Source organism: Dryobates pubescens, chromosome 2, assembly GCF_014839835.1.
Source record: "Dryobates pubescens isolate bDryPub1 chromosome 2, bDryPub1.pri, whole genome shotgun sequence".
NCBI lineage: Eukaryota > Metazoa > Chordata > Aves > Piciformes > Picidae > Dryobates > Dryobates pubescens.
The window spans coordinates 40,147,346-40,163,288 of NC_071613.1; the positions used below are offsets into that span (position 1 = coordinate 40,147,346).

General features: G+C 35.7%; 1 protein-coding gene across 4 annotated transcripts in view; it reads left to right on the forward strand.

Moving 5' to 3' along the window:
- MAP3K2 (mitogen-activated protein kinase kinase kinase 2) overlaps window positions 1–15,943 on the forward strand; it is a 50,749-nt gene that overhangs the window by 13,014 nt on the left and 21,792 nt on the right. For 3 of the 4 annotated variants that reach the window (XM_054175850.1, XM_054175864.1, XM_054175856.1), the window contains exons 2-7: window positions 6,018–6,087; window positions 8,353–8,471; window positions 10,124–10,164; window positions 13,000–13,099; window positions 14,958–15,071; window positions 15,660–15,759. In XM_054175850.1, coding sequence (XP_054031825.1) covers window positions 6,084–6,087; window positions 8,353–8,471; window positions 10,124–10,164; window positions 13,000–13,099; window positions 14,958–15,071; window positions 15,660–15,759 — 478 coding nt within the window. In that variant the 5' untranslated portion in view covers window positions 6,018–6,083. Of the gene's footprint in view, window positions 1–6,017; window positions 6,088–8,352; window positions 8,472–10,123; window positions 10,165–12,484; window positions 12,545–12,999; window positions 13,100–14,957; window positions 15,072–15,659; window positions 15,760–15,943 lie in introns of those variants that run through there. The other variant, XM_054175870.1, reaches the window with a different exon arrangement.

Genomic DNA, 15,943 nt, shown 5'->3' on the forward strand with positions numbered 1-15,943 from the left:
TTTCTAGGCCTCCATACAGTAGGTTAAAATATCTTGGGGTTCTGAATAAGCTGGTTTGAAAACAAGAGATTAAGAACTTCAGGGCAAAGTTAAGAATTATACTGACTAAGCTACATACAACCAGCACAATATTTGAAATATTATGAAAAATAAACCCAAAGTGGTCTTTATGCAACGGAGTATTTTGACGTGTTTGTTCCTTACGCTGTCAAACAGTCATTCTAGTGGTAGAAGGGTTTAGTTCAATTGTTTGGGACAGAACTGTTGAATGTTGGTGGTTAAGTGTGGAAAAGGAGGCAGGAAGGAGAAAAATATAGGGCAATATAGTTTCTGTCTGTGTCCAGGACAGGCAGTCAGTCCTGAACTACTGTCCTGGTTGTCAGAGGTTCTGCTCTAGATTGTGTCTCCTTTTCCTGGCTGTGGGGTATCAGCTGGCAGAGCTTGATTGTTTCTGCTTGTTTGTCAGTTTTTCTTAGCACAGCAGATCTAGGTGGATGCTCTTAGTGTATCTTGTCTGGTACAATTAATCTCTATTGTGATAAATTAAGGGGGAAAAGAGAGTGCTTCAGAATAAAAGGAGACACACGACAGAGGAACCAAGGAGAATATTACTGCTCTGTGGTTTATGCCCCTCTTGGTGTTCTGTCGATGGACAAGATTTCTCCCTGCCAGCTATCAGACCTTAAGATCCCTTGAGGTGTTCAAAGAAGGCTGCAATCAAATATTTTTAAGATTTTTTTTTCTAAAACAAACAAATAAATCCCCCTAAATCCACTTTTATCCATTCATTTGCCTCCAGTATCTTTTATTTTTAGAAGATCCTGTAGTTCGCCAGTTAAATTCTTAATTTCTAATGTTCCAAATTTGATCCACTGAACCCTATTTTTCTGTTGTTGTTTTGTCTTCCACGTGTTACCTTAATTTATCAGTGTGGCTTTTGGTTTGGATTGATTTAATCTTTCTGTCCATTTTCTGCTTTTCCTGTAAACACATGTTCTTATGTATTATTACAATGTATTAATGATCTGAATTTTTCTATAACTGAACTTAACATCTTGTGTTATTGTTGGGCTCTAATTAACAGACCTTTCTGTTATCTGCTTAAATATTTTTCTTGTTACTGCTCTGCTCTTTTTTTTCCTGTTCTTTATGATTTTGTGTTGCTGCTGCTGCTTTCACATTCTTTGAAAAAGGTGGCTTTTTGTCCAGTGTTCATTTGTATGTACAGTCACATAAAATCTTCTCCTTTACACTCATTTCTATGGAGTTTCCTCCTTTTAGGTATCTGTTGGTGTCTTGTGACAATACAGAATTTTTTCCTATGCATGCCACACTATGTAAGTTCCTGCTACTTATGCTAAAAATTGCTTTGAGTTATGAAGAAGTCTTTTATAGAAGACCCTTTGCTATAGAAGACTACGCTGTCATGTTCACAGACATTATTTTTAAGAAGAAAAAACAAACCACCAACAATTACAAACTAACAACAGGACAAGCAGTGCTGCATGTTATTTTACTTAAAGGTTGAATAGGCATACTTGACTAAGTGATCACTTGGTATTTTGTCAGTCTTGCTTACTGTGATTACTTGTGTGAGACCAAGCATTTGATTCTTTAAAAGAAACATTTTGGGATAAACCCATTTTGGCTGGCTGCTTCTTGGTAATAAGTAAGTTTTTATAGTGTTAGCTTATGTTCTCATCCATTCTACAGTCTGAAAAATTATCTATGAATACACACACTTTTCACATTCACCTATCTCCATATCTTGTGGGTTTTTAATGGACAAGTATGTCTATGTATAGTGATGCTAGCATATTTTGATTTCTTGTCATTTTGGTTTAACTTGCTTATGCCTAATACAGCATAATATCCAATTTAATCTTTACCTGTGATTAGAATAATTATAGTGCATCTCTCTGTTTTGAGTTCACACTGTGTCATTTTGCTTTTATGCAGTAATGTATTCTTGGACTGATTTATTTTAGTTCTTAACTGCTTATATACTATCTTTACTGTTCTCATTTGATTAGTTTGACTTTCGTTGTAGGCATAGCTAATTTTACTTGTCAAAAATGGTACTTCTGTTACGAAGTTGGATGCTGTAGAAACCATTCCATTTCTGCATGCTGTGTATCTCCCTATTCCACAGAATGGGAAAAAATCCTTCTTTTTTTTTTTTTTTTAAATCCTAGCCTACAAGTTTTTGTATATGACCAAGTCAGCCATAACAGACAATATAATATGTCTGCCAGTGTTTGTGTGCAGGCAGCTTTAACCCTGTTTATTACAGGAGATGTGTATGCATATGGACAATTAGCACAGACTATTTGAACAGTTAGGTTATTGTCCACATGAGTTATTTGCCCTCAGGCTTTGTTTCATTTGCCATGAGAAAGCTAAAAGCCATTTCCAAGAATCACCTGGATATTTTCTTTCTTCAGTGACATTCCCAGATTCTGAAAGACTTTCAGGCTCTGTGGAAGGTTGCTGATGGGAAATGAATCATGAATATGAATCAGTATCGCTCCACTCTTATATCCAAAATGCTGTTGCTAGGATATTCTTTGTTTGCTACTCTTATCACATCATCACCTTTTTGAAATTCACCCTCTGTCATCCTTTCTTTAATTACATTCAAATTCAAGTTGCTTGTGTTTCTCTGGAAGACCTTGACATAATCTTATTCTACCTTTGCATCTGCTCTTGTGTTTTGTTGCCTTTGCTTCTCCTGAGCCTTTCTCTGAGTTCCAGTTTTCTCCATTTCACTTCCTTTTTGTCCTTGATTGTCATCTACTATGTGTTTTGCTAATGCTAGCTTGTAACCACAGATTAGCATATCCTTTTTTTCCCTTTCTATTGAATGTGGGGAGTTTTATTTTAAAAATGTTGATTTTTGTCAGCTTGGTTTTTTTCTCTCTCCCCATGGCCACCCTCTTGTTACAGTCCACTGGAAAAATACGAAGTTAAAAACAGGAGTGGTTGCTGAGTTCACAAGGATGAGGTCTTCATAAAGTCTGATCTGAAATTTTAATGTTGATAGCTTATTTTTGAAGTGACACTTAAATGCTAATAAAAAGATTGGTATGTTTAGTTGGTGATTAATTATACTTTATATTTAAATAGCCCTTTCAATCAAAATATTTTCTATTAGACTGAGAAGTTTCTAGGGTTTGGGGAGTTTTGTATCTAATGGTTGTGATTTTTGTTGCTTGGTTGGGGGTTTTGTTTGTTTTTTCATCTAAGGAATAAGAGGAAAGTGGAAGGGAAAAGAAATAGAGGCTCCCTTATTAATTCTTCTAAAGAGAGATGTCACTGATTAATACTAAAGAATGAGGTTTTGCACAAAATGTTTCTTAAGATGTTTCTTCTCCAGATTGCCTGCCTTATATGAGCCCAGTTGCTCAAATATCTTGACATTATAAGTTTGGTTATTTCACCTAGATTGAGGAAGAACATTTTGGGTGATTTTGTTTGGCGATAGAACTTGTTCTTGTTTTCTTAAAAAGTGACAGAAGACTTAAAATGCTCCACAGAACTTTTGTATTTCTTTGAAATGCTTACAAGGAAGTATTACATAAGTAATTCTTCCTAAGTCATGAAATATATATGTGTTTTTGATGTATTAAGACAGTTAATTAAATTAGACATTTCATGAAACTGACACTAGTTCTCATTTTAAGCCAGTTGGATCAAATGCAGAATTAAAATGTTTTCTAGGCACTGTAGTGAATAATTCTTTGGAAGATTGTTCAAAACTACTGCAGATTTTAAAAAAACCAAAAAACAAAAAACCTCAAACAAAACAAGGGACATTGCATTGGAAATAATTGAATATATAGATTCTGGTTTGCTTTTTTGACCATTAGCAATGCAAAAAATGCAAAGAATTAAACACAGGGAAAACAGTTAGCTATGATGTATTCAGGCTATAATGGAAATCCCAGTTAATTCTAAGTAAATCAGATCTCTTTCCATCTTGTGTGAGAGAAAGGCCCAGTGATTTTGTCCTTAATTTGACCGATCTTGGCTACTATCATTTGAAAAATAACTTAATCTCAGCCCTTGTTTTGCTCTCTGAAGATTAGTATGGATCCCTTTCTTTTCTTCATGGTTTTCTTTTTTTGGTTATGGAGTAACAGAAGCTTTTTCTTTTTAATTTTTTTTTTTTTTTAAAAAGCAGATTTTTCTGTCTCCTGCTGTGGTAGCATCAAGAGGCTGGAGACCATGTTAATAGTTGTGTTTTGAGACTACAGGCACCCTGGGCCAGATAAACTATTCATAGTCCTGCAAGCTTTAGTACTATAAAAAACATTAGATGGGAGTTTCTTTCCTACAAGATTTGGAAGCTGTTTCAGGAACTGTTTCAAGGCTGTCCATAGACTTGAGAGTATGTAACTGAATGTACTTGACTTTTATTTTCAGTTTCATTTTAGGACTGCTGTGCTCTATTGTGTGCTCTCTCAGCTGATTTTTCTGATTGCAGAGTGGGAACTTTGGATCTTCTTGAAAAGCCTCATCCTTCTTGGTTATTAGGAAGCTTCAAATAGGCAGTAGTAGAAAGTAATCTTTTACATAGGTAAAAGGCAGTATAGAGCAGTGACCTTTATATGGCTTTCAAGTCCAAATTTATTTCAGAAAAACATGCCAGAAACACTTGAAGCTTTCTAGTTCCAATAGTTAAGTGAATGCCGCCTAAAAAGACTTTTTGTTAAATATATAAGAAGTGCAATGCCAGAAACTCTTAGATGCCTTACTGAAGCTGCTCAGAAATTCTTGAGAAAACTGCAGTGAATTTGATGTTTGCTAGAAAATGGGCATTGTATTCAGGTAAGAAAGCCTCACTGTCTGGTGCTGAAAAAGCTGGCCTAAGTGCCCTCTCTTCTCAGCCATGTCCTCCCACAAGTGGCCCTGTGCTGGCATCAGTAGTCATTTGAACACTGGTAAGGAACTGAATCATGAGAAAACAAATCCTGTTTAAAAAAATAAAAAATGTGAGTCATTCTGTTATTGTAGCTCCTTGAATGAACTTGCAGGAAAATCATCTGTTTTATCAAAGTAGAGTAGATATTTTGATCTGAGTCAGAGGGATGGATGGTTCGCTGTGGCCAGGACAGGGAGGCCCGCAGTGAGGCTCTCTCTACTTGGTCACAGTGACTGCTTAAGAAATCAGACAGTTTTCTTCCATAATCTTGCATTAAAAATTCTGAATTCTTCCTAGGATAGCGCACATTACAATAAACCTCACTGTCTGTTTAGGGATATGTCTTCTTTGTTGGTGTTTTTTTTTGCTTTTAAGCTCCATAACAGCATCTCACAGAAAGATTGTTTTAATTGGCCCTTACTCTTTTGGGTTTCTTTTTTTTTTTTCACTTGGCTGACGTTCAAAATACTGTGGTAGAGTTTGTTCATGAATGTGCCTGCTGTGATTCTGCTTTTCTGGTTAACTTGTACATTAAATGTTACTACCTGCTGTCTTCCAGAGGCATTTGCTTTCAGAGTTACTGGGCATCCCTGTTTAATCCTCTTGAATTATAGTGGAGGGAAAAAATAGCAATTGAAGTTTTGTAGTTGATATAATCAGTAGGTATTGATATCTCTTGATTTGTGCTATATATATATATATGAACTGTATACATGTTTTTCTGAACACAGTAGATATATAGGAACCTGTGTAAGAAGCACTAGTTCTTAACAATCTGGAGTAGTGGGTATCCCATAGCAGAATGCTATGGCTAATTAAGCTATTCATCTCTGTTGACATCCTCAAATGATGATTAAAATTAGCTTAAGTCTAGAATATTTAGCTTGGGCTTTGTGTTTGCTGAAGTTTGTTCAGGGCCTGTTGAGGCTTTGGGGACAATACCTGTCTTCTCCCCATGTCATATCTATGTATGTAATCTTATAGTTTATATGCCTACTTGATATGTAGGATATTCAAAAAACTGGCCAGTAAAGAGTTGATTTTTACATGGCTTTGACACTTCAATAACTGTAGTTTTGGGTTTGCATTTTAGGAAATAAAATAATGCTAATGAAGCAACCATTTCCTTGAAGTTCAGGTTTTCAGACTCACTGCCATTATGGGTAAGTCTTGTGTTCAACATATATAAAAATGTCATTAGGATACTTTTTGTTTCTATTGAAGACCAAGAACATTAATAATGTTGGAAATCATTCATTCCTTTTCCTAAGAAATATGTGCTTTGGCTGTGTAACTCAGTGTAATGTCTTCATGATAGGCAGTGTTCAGCTGTTTTACTAGTATTCGAAATACTACTACTATTTATTTTTTTCCCCATTGAAATATAGCACTATGTGGTAACTTAAAAACCTCATGTATAGGAAACTGAGATTCATGGTATTAGGGTACTCGGCAATACTGACTCTGCTCTAAGTGGTAGTGGCATTTGGGGGGAAAAAAGCTACAACAAACAAACAAACAAAAAAACCCCAAAACACAAAGTCTGTATTCAGGAATTTTCTTGTATTCTCTTTGCAGTTCAAAGCCAGGGCTGTGTAGATAGTCTGTTTTTCTAAATCTGTAGCACGCTTGTATTACTTTAAATTTGATGGTGAATTTTCAAGTTCTACATGCTTTTTAATATGCTGACTGTGTTCTTATTGTAGTCACTCGTTGGTGCTCACTCTCACAAGGTTCCAAACCAACCAGCCAACCAAAGTACACACATTTTGGTAGTTTATCTTTTGTTGTTTAAAACCAAAGTAGCTTGAATCTAGGGATACAGCACTCTTGGATTTCTGATATCCTCCAACATTTTGTGTGAAGAGAAGTGAATGATTAGATGTTTTGCCACAGTTCTTTAGATTGCTTTGTATGAAATATGCTATTTAGTGACCACTGAGAATTAAATCACCTCCAAATAACTCTAAAAGAGCAATTTTTTTTTTCTTCAGTCACTGAGCACTGGAATAACTATAACACAATGAAATAGTTTAACGTTTTTAATTGGGGCAAGTTTTGAAGTACGTAGTGTGAGAAAGGAATAACTGAGCTGCAAGAATACCTTCATTTCTGCCTTTAAATACTGCTGGTAAAACTTGCTTTTATAGATTTGCATGTCTTAATGCAATTACGAATAATGAAAGCATGAATGATGATCAAAGACACTTATTTTCAAACCAGCTTTCTGATCTGTTAGGAATCTATTGAATTAGAACACTGAAATCCCACAATTTCCTGAATATGACCAACATATTTGCTTATATTTGAATCAAGTGTGAAGGAATTCTCATCACTGCTGAATACCTGAATTGCTTGCTTGCTGATTCTGAGTTTTTTTCAGCTTCATGTTTGAGAAATACTGTTCTTAGCAATGAATTCGTCAATAAACACGTCCATTGTTGAGTAGTGCAAAGACATAAAATAAACACATTTTGTAGATAAATTTTGCTATCTAGTGTTCTAGATCCATGTTGAGTACACTGGTTTTGCTGTGGCAAGGAATTAATGCAAAATATTAGTGACAAATAAATTACAGTTAGCAATGGATTTACAGACTTCTGAGCTCCTAAGCACTTTACTGTTTAAAGTAGCATCCCAGTTCCAAGGCAACCCTTGTCTAGCATGGCCTCAGGCCATCACAGCTGCAGCAGATCATCAGGATTTAGGATATTATGTGAACTCCAAATCTAAGCTGTGTAGCACTCCTGCCCCTAAATTTTCCCCTAGGTTCAGTGTTTCTATTTCTCCTTGTGCATTACTCCTGTAAGGTCTAAAACCCACTGTGTTTGCAGTCCTGGAAAGGATTGTTTGATTTTGAGGGTTTTTATTTGTTTGCTTGGTTGGTGTTGTTTTTTAAATTACTTTGGGCTGTCAGCAAATGCTTGAGCAATTGAGGTGTTGTTCCTCTGGGAGTTTCTGTATGCTTCTTATGTGCATGACTGAACCTGTTCAGGACAGAGGAAAAGTGATTTCAAAGTACTTGCTCTTATTTTCATTATTTCACAAGTTTTGGCAGGGTACGGAAGTATGATTTCTAGTGAGCATCTAATCTATGAATGTTATTTGGAACAAAGTAGACAAACTTCCCCCCCTGCCTTCTCTGACTAAGGGGAAGTTCTGCAGTTCCACAGAGCTGTCAGTCTCTGTTAAGACTTCAGGTTTTTAAACCTGCTGTTTAAGTGTGTTTAAGCTGTTTAGTTCCTTAAGCACTGTTAGTGATAAATAAAATGCTTGCAGTGTGGCAGTATTTTTTCTTAATTTGGCAGTTATGTATTGGAGTGTAATATGGACTTTTTGGATTTGAGAGTAATGCCTGCTTAATTGTGAAATGAGACAGCAATGTACTTCGAATGTAACGGTCATTTATCTTGCCTTTCTCTGAGCAGATGAGCAGCAAGCTTTGAATTCAATCATGCAGGATTTGGCTGTGCTTCATAAGGCCAGTCGTCCTGTATTGCCCCAGCAAGAAACAGGAAAACCAAAGTCATCTTCACCTAAAAACCAGGTAATCCTTAATATCCTTACTAACCTATTGAACACAGAATGTCCTGCTGTGACTTCTATAATTATTTTTCTTGCCAGACCAGTGAGCATACCAAAATGATCTATTAGTCTCCCCCGTGTGCTGCCATTTTCTTTGTTCATGTTCTTAAATTAGCAGCAAAATGAAATGGTGGCATATCAGACTAGATCATAGTGTATGCTTAAATGACTATGATCCTGATAAATTGAAGATTATGAGGGTATTTTGACACTATGTAGATTGATATTATGATGGTGATAATGATTATTTGATTGGTACTAGACTATTCTAAAATATCAAGGTGTGCTATATCTCTTGGAATGCTGCTTTAGGACTAATTTTATAGATATTTTAAATTGCCAAGCTGTCAGCTATATCATATTAAAGAATGTCAGTACAGCAGCAGAAACATACTTAAACACCTTTACTGCATCTTTGGCCTTGATATTTTCTTTGTTGGTATGCTGGATATGTGAGTTCTTTTCAGCTGTGGTTTTTTTTCCCCCTGCAGATAATGAACACAAACAAAAAACCAGTAAATACTTAGTTGATAGGTTTGAACACCTTATGTGGAGAAATTAGGAGAGGATGTAGATTTGTACTCAGGTTGTTGTAATAGCCCTATTGAGTTAACCGTATGTTTATTTAATTGACAGTGCAATATTCCATGAAACTTCAGCTTGTGCAGTCTCTTGTAACCTGTTAAAGATCAAAGTGTTTGAGTATATTTGGCTCTTAAACTGTCAAAAAACAATGGCTACATCTTTTTCATTCTGTGCTTTAAAAGCTGTAATCATTCTGTATATAGCACTGGTGCTTTAGTGGTGTCACATAAATTATTTCTGAGCTGTGACTTTAGGCATTGTAGTAAGATGCCTATGTGATCCAAAATGAATACATGCATGTTTGGAAAGAAGAAATACAGTTGAGCCATTTCTGAGTTTACATGTGGTAGTGATGAGGGAGAATAAGTGTTTGTCATTCTGTTTGAATTTGTGAAGTTTGAAAGTAAATGCTTGTGAATCCTGTAATTAGTTTGGGAAATACAACATTGTTATCGGGGTATAATCTTTGTGATTAAATTTCTTTTTTCCCTGCAGTAGTTGCTAATAGAATGTAATTTCTTAAAATCAGGATTTTGCAGAACTGTTTTATTTCCATATAACTGCATTTTACAGGTGTAATTTTTAATTGGGAAATTGAGTGTATGAATGCTGTCATAATTACATGTGTGGGTTTCTATGGTAATGCTTATGAAATAAGATCCATTTCTTAAGCCTGGAGCACTCAGCTCCAAAAGGTACATAAAAACCTGTTATGGTGGCTAAATCTCTGCATGTTCAGGATGGAGAATTCTTTGGTAATCAGTTCTGCACTGAATTTGAAATAATGAATCTGTTAAAATATATTGATGGAAAAGACTGTGTTTAATTAGAGAAGCATTTGTTGTACTTTCACAAATTTTTTTGTATTATTTACACACTTTAAGCCTTTATCATATACCAAGGCAGAGGTAGCTTGTTAAAAGCCCTTGGTGTATGAGAAAGGATAACATTTTTGTACTTCTTAAGGCTATTAAGTGTTTTCTAATGTAGGCTTATTAAATGAGATTTCCTTTATCTCTTCTCCTGCAGAATGATGTTAGAGTCAAATTTGAACATCGAGGTGAAAAAAGGTAAGATGGGAACACAGGAAGCTGTCTTGTCTTTTAATTGTTTATAGAACTGTTGGGGATTCCTATCATGCAGTTTCAAATAAACTGTTGATAGCTGAGTATATTTGGTTGAAATTTAATTTTTATCTGAACACAACTGAAGGAGAATTAAACTGTTTTAACTGTGGGCTCTAGGTAGAGCCCACATCAATGTAGAAGTATCTTACCATATAGCCTTGTCCCATGTATTATCCTATGAGGACAGGCTGAAGGAGCTGGGATTGCTCAGCCTGGAAAAGAGAAGGCTTCAGGTGGACCTAATAGTGGCCTTCAGGTACCCTACAAGAAGTTTACAAAGATCTACAGTGATATAGTACAAGAGGTAATTGTTTGAAATTAGGGAAGAATGGATTTAGTTTGGATGTTAGGAACAGGTTCTTTACCATGAGGGTGGTGGAGCAAGTTGCTCAGGGAGGTAGTTGAGGCCCCATCCCTGGAGATATTCAAGGTTAGGCTCTTCAAGGCTCTGGGCAAACTGATCTAGTGGAGGATGTCCCTGTTAACTGCAGTGGGGTTGGACTAGATGACCTTTTGAAGTCCCTTCCAAACCAAACCATTCTGTGATTCTATGATTATTGTTTTTACACTTTAGATAGAGGTTTTTAGCCTATAACAATTACTGAGATCATTACCATAGATCTGAAATAGGAGTAGACCAGCACTTACTTATTTTTTCTGTATCATGTGTGTTATAAATGCCTGATAATATATTGTTACTGGAATACCCAGAGGAAGAACATCCTGGCTTGTGGGATTGTACTTTGGAGGAACCAGTCTGAGAACTATAACATGAAAAATGGTTAGACTTCATAATTAGGTTGTTTTCATTTGATAACTTTGAATAATCAGTTAAAATTTATATTCATTTTGTGTGAATGATGCACATGCTTAATGTGCACAAACATCTACCACTATGTATGTTCTGATGGTTGCTCAAAAGCTTTCACAGAAGTCGATCTACAATTCCATGTTTTGTGGACAACTCATTTTTTCTGTCTTTCTGAAAGCATAAACTTTCAGTGTACCTACAGAGAAATAGTTATAGAATAAGATTTTTGAAAATACATAATGAAAAAGTGAATAATATCCTGGTCATGATATTAGTCAATGAAAATAGTAAATTCCTTAGGTTGCATTCTGAAGCAGTCTTTACTTATTCTACTACTGGGCAGCCCTTAACACGATGTGCAATAAATCAGTGCATATCCATGCTGATTCCTTTATGTGCTGTCTTTTTACACAGAGGAGTAAAACAGCAGTAAATTCCCTAGGTATTAACATTCTTCAGCTTCTTTCAATCCCTTTTCCAAAAGTGACATGTAACAGTGCATCAGTAATGGTTAAGTGCTGTAAGTAATTTGGAGGAAATAAGTCTTTTCAGATTCTTTGAAAATTGAGGACTCTCCTACCTAGCAATTTACTGTGAAATAAGTGGAGGCATGAATTTAAAACAGAGAACTGTTCACTCACTGCCAGTCTGCAGGGACAGTGCAATTTTGCAGGTTATCTTAATTCACTTTTACAGTGGATTAAGTTAATTAAATATGAATACAAGCATGATGTGTGTGTGTGGAAAAATACCTTTCCCAGGCTGTTATGATGATGGGCCTCGCTGTGTTTTGGACTGCCTCAAGCAACTTGAGCCTGCTTGCTCGGAAGTACTGGACAGTCCAGGATCATTGCTCTGCATGTGTTACAATACTTCTGTTGCCTGAGCACGTAGGTCTGAAGATAAAATAATGAAATTATGCAAGCAATAATAGTGATGCAATGGCTTTCTCACTAGATTTTTGAAAAGGGAAATAGAAAAGAGAAGTGATTCTAGAATTTTTTTTCAGTAGTGAATGTAACGTGGTGTTCAGGCTTGCTAAACAAATTAACTGCAGTGAGAATTGGTGTGGGATTGTATTGGGGTTTTTAAATATTTTCATTTTTTTCCAGATAAATTTTAATAGGAAATGGCCTGGTATCTAGCTTCATTTTAGTGAGAACTGTTGTTCCCTAACCAGTGTACCAACTGAAATACTGATAAAAGGGACAGTTACCCTTCACTGAGTTTTCTGCTTCGCAAAATTTGAGTGCTGTTTCTTTTTTGACTGTAACTCACTAGCTTAGTCACTTTTAAAACCTGTCTTTGTTTACTAGTGGTGTTTCTCAAATAACACAAGCATTTTCTATAGTGAAGAGTCAATTATAGGCATTTTTTGCAATTTGTATTGATGAGACATTAAGTTAAAAGAAAAATCTGAGTTGTTGACCTACAACTGCACCATTCTTACAGGAGCACACCTGAAGCACAGTCAGTGATGGACTCAGCAGTTTGAGCATGTAATTCATTATGGTAAAGATGGTGATGTTTAGTTACCTTCCTCAGATAAGATAGTCTTTTGGTTTTCCAGTAGATGGGGGCTGTAGGAGTAGATCATTTCTAATGCATATGCTTGTCAGCTTATGGTACTCTATTGTCCTAGTTTTCTGAACTAGAAAATTGTAGATGTTTCTAAGAATTTGCCTCTGGAATGGAGGCATGCAAAACATTAGGTTGAGACGCTGTATGCAAGCAAGTAAAATAGTCATAATGAGTTTGAATTTTATGTGTGATTATCCCTTATAATTCTCCACTGCTTTTCTCTCTTAATGACTCAAAATGTGGAGAACAGGGAATAAAGCATAGCCTCTTAGGGTCTTTTTAGTAATGCATTTAATTCTAAGGTGGTTCTTAAGTAATGAGTTATCAGATTTTCAGAAGTAATAGACACACAAAACAATGTCTTTATAAATTGAATTGTGTTTCAGGATCCTGCAGTTACCAAGGCCTGTTAAACTTGAAGATCTTGCAGCTAAAGCTAAAGTTGCTTTTGGACAGACTATGGATTTACATTACAGCAATAATGAGGTAATATTCTGTCATCTAAATTCTTGGTGACTTGTACTTTAATTATTTTAAGGTTGAAATTTACTCTCATAAGCAGCAAGAACAACTCCTGTGCCAGAACTCCACATTTCTAATGTGTGTGTTCTCAAATGTCTAAGGCTAGTCTAAATTAGGATAGAGAGGAGATTCATAGAGTGTTTTATGAGGAGAGTCATATCTCGATGAACTATGTCTCAGACTTGATTTAGAACAGGTAAATTGTCTTCCTGCTCTGCTGCAGTCTCGTGTGACTTCAGGAATGTTTTTATCTCTGAGATTTGTAGTGTTTGTGAATTTGAAATAGCATTTATCCTTTCTTGTACACCTTTTTTTCTGTAAGAATTAATCTTGTTAGGTAATAGCTAGAATGCTGCATTCTAGCAATGTTCAGATTGGAGAACTAGGCCTAACTGTTGCTCCTTTCAAGGTGACTGGTTCACAAAGGTTTCTTGGGAACAGTACTACAACGTCAAGCCACATATGCCTGATCAAATTACTTCCAGCTTTCCTGTAGAAGCAGAGGTGGAATTGTTAATAGGAAATATGTTTACAAAAGCAGGATGCATTCTTAGGAGTTACTTTTGGGGTTTTTCTGCCTTAAGTAAGCAAAGTACATGGAAGATTATTCATGTGCTTGATTATGCACAACATAATTGCTGTGTCTAATCTGTATCTCTGCAGAAGAAAGTGCCTGTAATTGCTGTTTGTTGGTTACTCACTACCTTACTAGGCACTTCTGTGAAACTGATCCTCAAAATGAAGAATTCCAACAGAAGGCTTTTGGAAATAGGAAGGTCAGAAAAAATGGCCTTTCATGATGTTTTAGCCTCAGCTGCATCCTCTAATAGATTTTTCTATATTTTTATATATACATATACACACATTTGAGCAGGGTTTTTGCTTGTCAGCTTCTGTACTACTTGGCAAGTTGTCCTATCACCTTTCAGAAATGTGATGATGATAACCTGGTTTTAGCATTAAAACTGCAACTTAAAATGAAGAGTATGCTCATCTGTGATCAGGACTTCTTCCCTCATTCCCTTTTCTTTTTGTGTAAAAGTACTGCATTTCAACTGATGTTGTACTTGAGCTTCACTGGCTGAGGCTGTTTGCAGGTAAAATAGATTATTTTTTTTTAAAGTCCGTATTTCATTGTTCCTTTGTTACAAGCAGGAATTGTAATTTGCTTTCCTGAAACATGCCCAATTTTAATTGTAATAGAACTCAGAGCTCAAGTGTGTTTTAATGGCCTAACATTTTCTGTTCTGAAGATAATGTATACCAAGTTAATTCTAAGGAATTAGATCCATGTAAGATTCTAGTGAGGACTAGAGTTGTTCCACTGGGATCACATCATGCCTGATATGCTTCCTTAAATTCTGTATTTCAAGGGAGAAATTCTGTTAGTGATGCAGCTTCAAACATACAGTTGTAATGTTGTGAGATACAAAAATGTGCTTTATAAAACAGGGCTTATTTATTTACTTCATAGACTTGCATTAATTTAGATGATAGCAAATACATTGTCACTGTTGCATGTTTCCCTGAAACCTGCAGAATATGAGGTTCTACATATGTAAAATGGGTGCTCCTGCATTGTGGAGACTTGTTCTGCCATGCTATACCTCTTGAAAGCACCTGCAAGAAGAGTTAAGGTTGAACATCAGATATTTCCATGCAAACTTGAGGCATCATTTAATAAATTTTATTTTCAAGCTGTTTTGAATGAAAGGAAAGGTAGCATCAGTTTCTTTGTTTCTCTGCATTTGACACATTTCATTCCTATGTTCTATTTCAGACTCTTTTTTTTTTTTTTTTATTCTTTTCCCTTGTTTTGTAGCTTGTAATTCCATTAACCACACAGGATGACCTGGACAAAGCTGTTGAATTGCTTGACCGTAGTGTTCATATGAAGAGTCTCAAGATACTGCTTGTAATACATGGAAATACGCAAGTATGAGTTGACATGCTAAATGTCTTTTTCTTACACCATCATTTTAAAGATGACATTTTTCCAGTTGAAAATATTACTGGCTGCTTCTTCAGTTAATTTGAAGCGTCTTCTAGCATTATGTTATGTTAGCTTTTTCCTAGATCCTGTTCCTCTCTCTTTCTTTGTTTTCCCTTTCATAATAGGATGATTATTTGATACAAATTTGAGAAGTTAAAAGAGATTTTTAAGTAACTGTACTTACTTGGAATTGTCCTTTAAGCCATACGTTGGTGACACTCCTTTGTGGCAAGCTGCATGTTTGTTTAGCAAACAATAGCAGTGGACTATAGGCTAAGTACTTGAGTTATTTTGGCATTATCTAGCACATAACAGCCATGATATTGATAGGATTTGTATACTAGTGCATATTGGAAATTATTTTAAACTATTAAGAATGAGCTACTGAAGTAGATAAATTTTTGTATCAGTTGGCAAACTTCTTTTTGACTGCTTGGAGAAAAGAATATGCTGTACAAAGCCTATAAAGTTTGCCAGGTATTTGCATTATCTGAGTAATAACTGCAGTTTGTCATGTGTATGCATTTTCAGTCACCCGGTGTAAATAACATGGAACCCTTGCCCTCACTGGAAGATTTAGATAATACAGTGTTTGGTGTGACAGATAGAAAAAGGCGACTGTCTGTAATAGGTAAGCTACATACATCAATAGATTGAATTGTAAGAAAGTTTCTTTTCTAATATTCCCCTCATGAAGATCTTGGTCTCAATGAACACTGTTTGAATTTCTCTTGCTTACCTTATTGCTGTCTATAACTACCTGAAGGGAGGTTGTAGCCAGGTGGGGGTTGGTCTCTTCTCCCAGGCAACCAGCA